The sequence below is a fragment of the Nicotiana tabacum genome, chromosome 17 (genome assembly GCF_000715075.1).
Source record: "Nicotiana tabacum cultivar K326 chromosome 17, ASM71507v2, whole genome shotgun sequence".
Classification (NCBI taxonomy): Eukaryota; Viridiplantae; Streptophyta; class Magnoliopsida; order Solanales; family Solanaceae; genus Nicotiana; species Nicotiana tabacum.
In genome coordinates this window covers 12,427,247-12,437,567 of record NC_134096.1, presented here as the reverse complement: position 1 = coordinate 12,437,567, position 10,321 = coordinate 12,427,247, and the positions used below count along the sequence as shown (strand labels likewise).

The window sequence follows — 10,321 nt, the reverse complement described above, 5'->3', positions numbered from 1 at the left end:
GAGTGCAATTGAAATAAATAACGATGAAGTAAATGCAAACCATACGAATTGGACAATTTCAGCCTTGGAAAGTTAGTCACCCTCGAGCCGAATGTACTTCGATCGGTATCAAGACTCAAAAGAATAAGAGCTTAAAGAGAATAATAATAATGTATTGCTTTGGAATGTGTGTTACAATGGCTTAAATGAATTATCACATCCTTTTTATATAATAGAGGAGTCCTACTTTAGGTACAATTCTATAAAATGTAAAAAATCTATTGATTTGCCGATTGTCAGTTCCTCATTCATACGTGCTGGTATCGGTGATTGCTATTTGGCCCCTTCTTTAACCATCTGATTCGGATCCTTCGATGTCTTGAATGTGGATGTCGCGATCACCTCATAGACCACAAACATTTCCTTGGCGGCCAATTGTTCTCTATAAACTATTTGGATTTCTCCGGGTGTTGGGATTTTCAGCACCTGGTGCAGTGTCGGGGGTATTGATCTCATGTTGTGAATCCATGGCCGCTCGAACTAAGCATTGTATCTCATATCCCCTTCGATTACATAGAACTTTTCTTCCTACACGATTCCGGCGACGTTCATCGGTAATGTTATTTCCTTTTTAGTGGTCTCGCATGCCATGTTGAATCTGTTCAGGACTCGGACCTCAGGTACGATCTGATCTTGTAGGCCAAGTTATTCTATGACCCTTGATTTGATGATACTGGCTGAGCTACCTGGATCAATTAGCACACGCTTAATTCGAGATTTATTTACGAGTACCGATATTACCAGTGCGTCGTTGTGGAGCTGCACGATCCCCTCAGTGTCTTCGTTGTTGAAAGATAAGGTTCCTTCCGGTACATAATCCCGAGTCCATTTTTTCCTTGTGATGGATACTTTGGTGCGTTTCATTATCGGAACCTGGGGAATGTCAACTCTACCAATGATCATGTTAATGACGTGCTGAGGCTCTTCCTACTCGGTCTTCTTATTAGAATCCGTGTTCTTGGAGTGGTTCTTAGACCGATCACTTAGAAACTCTCGGAGATGCCTGTTGTTGAACAACCAGACCACCTCTTCTCTTAATTGTCAGCATTCTTTTGTTCTGTGGCCATGAGTGCCATGATATTTTCACATTAGGTTGGGATCCCTTTGGGATGGATCAGACTGTAAAAATCTAGGCCATTTTGTATCTTTGATGCGTAAGAAGGCAGATACAATAGTGGTGGCATCGACGTTGAAGTTGTACTCCGATAATCTCGGTGCTTCTTTAGGCCCGACGGGCCTGTCGAAGTTGTTTTTGCTCATGAGTCCCCGTTTGCTCTGACCTTGATCACATATCCTTTTATTTCTCATATGGTTCCGCCCGGACCCAGTGCTTCTTCGGTCTCCATTGTACGGCTGATACCGATCCCTGTTTAATCTCGCTTCACGATCGATGTCTCTCTTGAGTCTGTAGATGATTCTAACGGGATACACGGACCCAGTTTAACTACTGTGAAGCAATGAGCTCCGAACGTCGAGTCCTTAGGTGAAAGCCTGAACGGCCAAATCATCAGCGACCGGTGGTAGGTCCATCTATTCCATTTGAAACCAGGACACGAACTCTCTGAACATCTCATTATCTTTTTGTTTTACTTTGAAAAGGTCTGACTTCCTAGTCCCGACCTTGATAGCCCCGGCATGTGCTTTCACGAAAGAATCTACAAGCATAGTAAATGAGTCAATAGAATTAAGAGGTAAGTTATGCTATCATATCATAGCTCCTTTTGACAGGGTCTCTACGAACCTTTTCAACAAGACAGATTCGATCTCATCATCCTTCAAGTCGTTCCCTTTGATGGCACACATGTAGGAGGTAACATGTTCGTTTGGGTCAGTCATTCCATTGTACTTAGGCATCTCGGACATGCGAAACTTCTTAGAGATCAGCTTTGGGTCTACGCTCGGAGGAAAAGATTTTTGCATGAACTTCTTGGAATCCAGGCCTTTCAATATCGGCAGTGCGCTCGGGATTTGGTCGACCCTGGAAATGTAGGTTTCTACCTTTTTGTCATTAGCTTCGATTTTCTTCTCCCCTAATTCTACCCGTTTTGTCATTTCCTCGAGCATCCTCATTATCTCGGGGTTAGTCCTCGTTTTGTTTTCATTCGACCTATATACGACCGATTCATCCATGGGGACGACTTCCCGGGATGGATCGGCTTCAATTCTGCTGGGTGGGCAGCTTCGGTTCTGTAACTGAGCTATCGCCGCCTATTGAGCCTGTAACATTTCGAAAATCATCCGTAAATTGATCCCGTCTCCTCCAATGTTTTGTGTATTTTAAGCTACTGATCGTGCTCCACCACGGACGCTATTCTCTGGGTCGGTAGGCAGGTTTGTGTTGATAGCCACATGCGAGTTAGCGTCAATCGGGTCCGCGATCGGAACACCGAAATTTAATCAACTTGACACATGCCACAAAGGTTCAAATCCATTGAAACATATATAGGGAATATCGAGAGTATAAACTAACAGCAATGGTTGATCACTTTATATGACAATCCCCGATTTTGTTATCTATTTACTTATTTGGTTAAATATCATATTCCCTAGATTATCTACGTCAGCCTTTTATAATCATTTTAATTTTACTTGTTTACCATCAAAATCAGATAACAATTGAATTTGTAAGTGATTTTACGGATACGTGGATTAACTTGACACTAAATAATAATTTAGAGTGCAATTGAAATAAATAACGATAAAGTAAATGCAAACCACACGAATTGGACAATTTCAACCTTGGAAGGTTAGCCACTCTCGAGCCGAATGTACTTCGATCGGTATCAAGACTCGAAAGAATAAGAGCTTAAAGAGAATAATAATAATGTATTGCTACGGAATGCGTGTTACAATGTCTTAAATGAATTATCCGATCCCCTTTATATAGTAGAGGAGTCCTACTTTAGGTACAATTCTATAAAAGGTAAAAAATCTCTTGATTTGCCGATTGCCAGTTCTTCATTGATACGTGCCGAGATTCCCACCATAATATCCGATCGGTCACGGATATTTCGGTCTTCTGTTATGCTAACAATGTTTCTTTGAACTCGTTCGGGGTTAGGATCGATTCCGGGATCACGGCCCCAATACTCTCGAAGGCAGGCGCTCCAACCTCGGGTTCTAACCCGGTAGGACTTGGGGTCGATTTTCAGTCCTTTATTGCCATGTTCCGAACATGCAGGCGAGCTCGATTTCGACCGTATATGTTACTCCTCATGAAATTTGAGGAAAACTTGTGGTCTTAAATAGTTAGTATCACCCAACCGTACTCTCAAATTAGAGGATAAAAGCAGTCGCCACAATATAAAATTAGTAAGACCAAGTCAAATCTACGAGGAGCAATTACCTAGAGTAATTAAGTCTAAGTTTGGTTACTCAAGCCATAATATTTTATGATTTGCAGGTATGGTACATTATCTCGCATTTTGAAAGGTTAAAAGACTAAATTATTATAATGACCCAATCGATTATTTTGAGTTTTAGAACTGTACTTCCCTATTTGATACTTTCCGAGGTTCACTTGGTATTTTATACTTGTGGATATGTGTGATTTGGGTCTCGAGGGATTCGAGAATAATTTAGAACACTTGGTTCCTAACTAGAAGCTTTAAGTTGAGAAGAGTTGACCAAAATTAATATTTTGCATAAACAAGCTTGAATTTGTGATTTAAAGGTTCCAGTAATCTCGTATGATGATTTAGTACTTATATGTATATTTGGTTAAGTACCTGAAGTGTTGGGGTGTGATTCGGACGTATCTTGTGAAAGTTGGAATTTGAAAAACATAAGAGTTCATAAGTTTGGTTTGGACCTTGATTCTTAGTTGTGATTTTTCCGTATGTGTGTTGAGTCGTCCAAGTTCGTATACACTATACGGACTAGTGAAAATATAAAAGAGAGTCCTAATATTAACATGATGGATAATTAAAAGGTTAACATTATGTAAAATGAGAAAATTTAAGAAATCCAACATGACAATACTTTATTGAAAGAATTTAATTTTTATGCATTGATGTTGTAAAAGAATCTTTACACTATTAGATGAGCTAACTTAGTTAGTAATGAGACAAATTTCCGTAGCCATTACGATTAACAAACTATACAACAGGATTTTCCTATACACAGTTAGGTATTACCTTTGCTCATTTTGCTCATGAATCTTTAGCCTTTTCTTTACTGTCTGTTCTCTCACTCTGTGACTCAATGTGTTCCTTTGCTGAATTTTCTTGAGTTGCAATAGTAGGACCATGTGTTTTCTCAGGTACTTTTGCTCCTCTATCTTCTCCAGTTCCAGTATTAGTGACTAAATTTTGGTTCTTTTTAGTTGAAGTGGAAGCAGAATTTTCGACATCACTTGACTTATGATGTTTTGTGGTGCTGTTTTTGAGTGATTCAGAGACTTCTTGTATTTTGGGTAAATCTTCCTTCTTGACATCATTGTGGTTAGTGGCTTCTTCATGAGACTTCTCTTCATCCTTGAGTAGTTTCTGCTCAACATTGCAAAACCAAAAGGAAAAGTTTGAAATCAGCGGCGAAATCAAGAATTTTGCTAAGGGTGTTTAATGATGTTTAAGTTAATACTATATATTATATGTACAAAAAATAATATTTCACTTATATATACAGTATAATTTTCCGGCGAAGGGTGTTCAACTAACCACCCTTGAGCCATGTTGCTCCACCACTTCTTGAAACAGTATTTTAACAAGCACAAAGATATGATAGCATGAGTTTACTAAGAAATAGGCATCTATTTATGCTCTTGCAAAAAGAGCGTAAGTTTTATGCCTTGATAGTGCAAAAATATGAAAACCTTTTTTCTAAAGGGTTGTTTGGTTTACCGTAATAAAAATACAATATTTGGTTAGCCTTGTTAAACTCTGCATTGCTAGTAGTCTAGTACATGCATAAGTTATACGTGGATCTGTGAATTATTTTATAGGGATGAAATGTGAACTACATTAATAATAGATGGATAAGAGTAACTAAAGATAAAAAAGCTCTTAAAGTAATCAATCCCAACATAATAACCCCTACATTATTATTCACCGTATAACCAGGGCGGAGCTATTTAGAATCAAAGGGGTTCAACTGAATCCCCTTTGTTCGAAAACTATAGCGCGCAAATAGGGCAAAAACTAATATTTTTGGTTATATATAAATTGTAGAATCGCCTTGACATAAGGGAAGATTCTAGTGTAGTGACAAGGGGTTTCCATAATTGCTTCAGAACGTACAGCAAAAATTCCTGGCTCCGCTATTTCGCATAACAATCTCTGTACTATATAAGGTTCTTATACTGTCGGTATATATAACTTAAGTTGTCTTTTTGTTCTAGAAAGACAACAGCTGCATCTTCCAACTATTAAGATAATGCATCTTTTAGAGTGATAAATTAAGTTCTATCTGTAATATTGTGCTTACTGCTTATAAATATTATTTTCTCATAAATGCATGTTATCAGCTAGGAAAATGAAAAAAGAACAATTTGTTTGGTTGGAGTAATGGGCTTTAACCACAGTTCTTTTTTCCATCAGAGACATGATATTTCAAGAGAAAATTTGTTTTCTTGTCAAAAGAAATATCCTTTCCAGGTCATATGCCATCTAGTCTTGGTATTAATGAGACAAATTCAAGTTATACACCGACAGTGAAAATAATATTTACATTGTCAGCGTAATTTAACATGTTGTAGCATGTTGCATGTTTTACTCTTTAGGTAACTAGTTCCACTTATTATGGACAATTAGCTATTCCCTAGTTATATTTTAGGCGACATGATTGTGTCAAAATCGCATATCGAAGTTTAATTCTAACATGAATAGAAACATACCATCTTAGCATCTGCATGATGAAGTTTGTCTGCTGCAGAATCAATTAACAAAGTTCTTGTGTTTCTAGACATTCTTGGACTTGGACTTTCACCTATTTGTTCCTCCCTGTCAGAATTTAACATAGGGCCTTGACCTGTTGAGGATTTCGGTTCGAGTACAGACTTAGGTGATGAAGATGAACTAGATGCTGTAGGAACTTCCCGGACCGTAGATTGTAAGCTGATGGAATCTTGATTGACTGCTCTCTCTGATAGAAAACCAGGTATATGATCCTAAATCACAAAAGCAAAACAAGAATCACTGAAATTTCAAACATTCTATAAGTGAGAAACCGGATAAAAGATGTTTTTTGCTATGCTTAACAATTGATATCCTAGATATTGATTTGTCATGCATAACTTAAATATTCAGCTGCAACTTATTTTGATAATTTGCTCCATGTTCTTCAGTGTTTTGTGAGGATCTAGAACTCTATTTTATAAAAACTCCGCATTTAACAAGTCGATACATAGCTAAAATTCTGACGAAAGGGCATTATTTGTATGTTAGATTTCAACTTCATCATTGTCAAATCATTAAATTACCTCAGAATTTGATGAATTCTGCACTCTCTTCTGTTCCTCAGAATTTGAGGAGCTTTCATTTATCGAGAACTTTGGTTGAATCAAAGAGTTGGGAGAGGGGGATGAAGTAGAGGCAGTTGGAACTTGTTCAACCACAAAATCTTGTGGTGATGATGATGCTTGTGATTCATCAAAACTCTGGCTAATTGTAGAAAAAACTACTTTTTCAATATGCTGTCCACTACTCTTATCGCGAAGAGTTTCCTGAATGTCATTGCTAGTGAGAGACTTTGGTTTTTCTGCAGACTGCTGTGTCTGTGAATGTGGAACTGAACTTTGCACTTTCAGATCCTTTAACGATAATGTTGAGCTCCGAGAAGTGTTGGGATCACAACTTTCAATAGTAATTACTTCATCTGGCAATTGATCAGTTGCAAACTTTGGTTGCGATACGGACTTAGATGATGATGTACTAGAGGCTTCAATTGAGTGATGTCCTTGTCCAATAGTTGAAAATGCCACATTTTCACTATGCCGTTCGCTGTCACTGCCTATAATGAGTTCTGCACTGTCATTGTGTAAAGCTGAATTTGAAGTTTCTGTTTCTGAAGGTAATTCTGAAACTTGTAAGATTGAATTGTTTAAACTAAGCTCTGATTCCTGTGAAGCAATTGAATCTGATCTCTCACTAGAGATGTTCACTGACCTATCATTTTGAACATGATCAAAATTTGAGGAGGATCCTTGTTCGATTAGACAATTTGGTTGTAGAACAGATGTCGGTGATACTAGTGACGTTGACGCAAAAGGGAGTTGTTGTACTGAAAATTCTGGTTGTAATAGTGAACCTTGAAACCTGTCACTATCTACAGAAAGTCCTTCCGGCCTACGCTGTTGATAACTGCTGGTTTGAGTCCTTTCTGTCCTTGGAGGTGGAAAGGAGCTTGATCCTATAGAATCTGATTCAACTAATCGTTCTGGTGGAACGTTGTGTGGCACATTGTTCTCGGACATTTGGAACCTCGAAAATCCAAAATCGACGATATCTTGCTCAGTGACCTCGCGCACTTCTTTGGAATTTGATTCATTTTCATCTACTCTAGCTAGGTGCGATGAAGACATAAGTGTGTCTTCACTGCTAGACGTGATAGCTTTTTCTATCTCCCCATCTATAGAAATTTCTTCATCCGCAGATGAGCTCACATCGTTTGTCAGTGGAGGTGAACCGACTTCAGAAACCTCCACTTGCAAGTCAGAAGCAATAGAGTGGCAGGGAATACGGTGCATAGGACGATTCGGATAGTAAAATCGTTCGTCCTCTCTTGTGCTATCCAACAATGATGAACTAGGATGTGATGGATCACTTGATAAGTTCCTTAGAGCAGGAGATGCAATGGACTTCAAGATTGCATCTTTATCTATCTTGTAAAATGGTCCATCCTCTTCTGAAGAAGATGTTGAGCTTGTCCTATTGCTTGTGTCTTCCACTAGTACTGATTTTATCTGAACTTCACTATTGTCTTTTTCATCCTGACTAATATCCAGGCCTTCCTTACTATGTTCTCCTTTATAGGCCACATTCATCTCCGGTTCGGATGCTTGAGATGTCACTTCTTCAATTACTCTATCCTTATCTTCCCTACCTGCAAATAAATCATATTTGTTAAGTTTCATATAAAGGGACAACTAAAGGCCACCATGAACTCCGTATGTGTGAGTTTGCTCACATTGCCAGTCCCAAGACCGGATAAAGGAGGGTACGGTTGATTGACAACTGGTGTAAAACTAGTAAATTCATGATGAATCTTCACAATACAAATTATGTTGTATTATAGGAAGTATTAAATGCCACTCTGAACTCCACCTGTGTGAGTTTGCTCATATTGTCAGTTTCAAAGCCCGATAAAGGAGGGGTGGTCACCGCAGGTTGACAGCCAGTGTAAAACTAGTCAAATCCTCACAATGGGAAATATGGTGTATTAAAGTTACTAATGCAAGCTTTGTTTGAATCTTGATATTAAAAAGAATAGATGTATCATTTTTACCTAATCGGTGTCTTGATTTGGAATTTTCAGAGGCCTCCGGAAACATTTGCCTTGACAGAACATCAGAACAAGATGTTGGTTCGAGTTGATCAAGGTTTGAATCCCCTAGAAAAGCAGCCCCTATTCGTAAGCTTTCGTTCCTGTCCTTCTGTTCCTGAGCTGACATGAATTCTTGCAAGAAACTGCCACCTCTAACATTAGGCTTCTCTTCATGCTGATCATAAGGAAGGTCAAAAGGATTCCGATTTGATCCCAAAATGGAAGGGGCCGAACCCGGGGTAGGTGAAAATTGACTAGTTGATGATGATTTGTTCTTTGGAATTAAAATTGAAGAAATTGGAGCTAATGTTTCTTTGCAGCCTATATTCATCAATGACCTTCTAACCTGGAGGCTCAACATCTTTCGTGCTCTTCGTCTCGCCATCAAACTTTCTAATCTTTTAGTCCTTTCAATCTCAGAAAGTCCAAGATCCATGAGATTCTTTTGATCATCTTCTTTCCATTGCACAGCCTTATTTCTTACCCCTTCATTTTCTATATCACCAAAACATTCTGTTTTTCTCTCATATATACTGCTAAAAGATTTAAAACATTTGCCATTTGCTTCATAAGAGCAATCAGAATACTCAGGCCCTGAATTCTTGAAAATACTCGAGGTGGAAGAGCATTCAGCACGATCACTTATCGAATGCACTTCCACCTCTCGAATGTCTTTCATTTTTTCTTCTATCAATGCACCTTTGTCAACAAAATCATGATCATTAAAAGGTATTCGAAAAGGTGAACCTTGTATTAATTCCTCGGCACCGGTTTCTATATGTTTCTTGGATTTTCTTCGTCTAACTGATCTAGCTCGAAGAAAAGCCTTTTGTTTATTGTCAATATTGACATTATCATGATCTTTATCTACATGACATATTTTCCTAGAGGGTTTCGAATCGACATCTCTTTCAAAGTGTTTAAAATTTGGAATGCTAAAAAAAACTATAAGAAGAATAGTGAAAAAGAACATGAGGGGTAATGAATAAATGAAAAACCAGGTGATTGATGGTGAAAGAGCATAAAATAGGATGAAGAATGACAAAGTGGATGAAACAAATGGATGTTTCTTGGCAAAAGTGAAGGAAAATTCTATAGAATATTTAACATGTTTCCATATCAAACTCTTAGTATCACTTGAATTCATAGCCATTTTTGTCTCAAATGTTGTATCATTAGGAAACTTTTCTTGAAAGGGTACATGAGTAATCACAAATTATCTAACAGAGCTAGCTACGGAAAAGGGAAATGGATATAAATACAAAGAGACTCTCATCTTAATTAGCAGGAGAAAGAATGATTTATTGAAGGATGAAATATGACAAAGATAAATGACACATAATAGGAAATACTGTGAAGAAAATTAGACATGGTAATGAGAAAGGTATCTGTTTTACCAAGAGAAATTGGGATAGAAGAATTGTCTACGTTTGTGCTTGTATGATTTTAGGAATTCTCCACCATCCTTGCTCCTGTTTTTCCGTGGCTAAGTGATAACTAGAGATTAGGATTTAAAATCAATGAATACATATATAGTATCACTCACTTATTATTCTTGTTTTTTTTTCCTCACAAATTTTATACATACATATATATATATATATATATATATATATATGTATGTATATGATGTGTGGCTATAATTCCGTATTTTAGTACATTATTTTTCTTACATTTTATATGCTTTAATGATAAACTACACTTTAATTGCACATAATGGAGTCTATTTTATGAATAGGTGAATTGGAGATGAAAGTAGAGCAAAAGGAATACTTAAAGTCTAAAGTGTGCTCGAAAACAG

General features: G+C 37.5%; 1 protein-coding gene across 1 annotated transcript; it reads right to left on the bottom strand.

Moving 5' to 3' along the window:
- Positions 1-4,159: 4,159 nt before the first annotated feature.
- Positions 4,160-9,996, bottom strand: LOC107807829 (uncharacterized). The gene is made up of 4 exons (XM_016632269.2): positions 8,482-9,996; positions 6,458-8,079; positions 5,873-6,145; positions 4,160-4,526 (listed from the first exon to the last, which is right to left on the bottom strand). The coding sequence occupies exons 1-4, from the start codon at positions 9,671-9,673 to the stop codon at positions 4,191-4,193; spliced, it is 3,423 nt and encodes a 1,140-aa protein (XP_016487755.2). The 5' UTR covers positions 9,674-9,996; the 3' UTR covers positions 4,160-4,190.
- Between the last annotated feature and the right edge of the window lie 325 nt (positions 9,997-10,321).

Excerpts from the sequence above, each read along its gene's own strand:
- LOC107807829 (XM_016632269.2), bottom strand. The coding sequence starts at position 9,673 with ATGGCTATGAATTCAAGTGATACTAAGAGTTTGATATGGAAACATGTT. Across the intron at positions 8,080-8,481 it reads CAAATCAAGACACCGATTAG|GTAGGGAAGATAAGGATAGA; the intron begins GTAAAAATGATA and ends ATTTATTTGCAG. Across the intron at positions 6,146-6,457 it reads AGAATTCATCAAATTCTGAG|GATCATATACCTGGTTTTCT; the intron begins GTAATTTAATGA and ends TTTGTGATTTAG.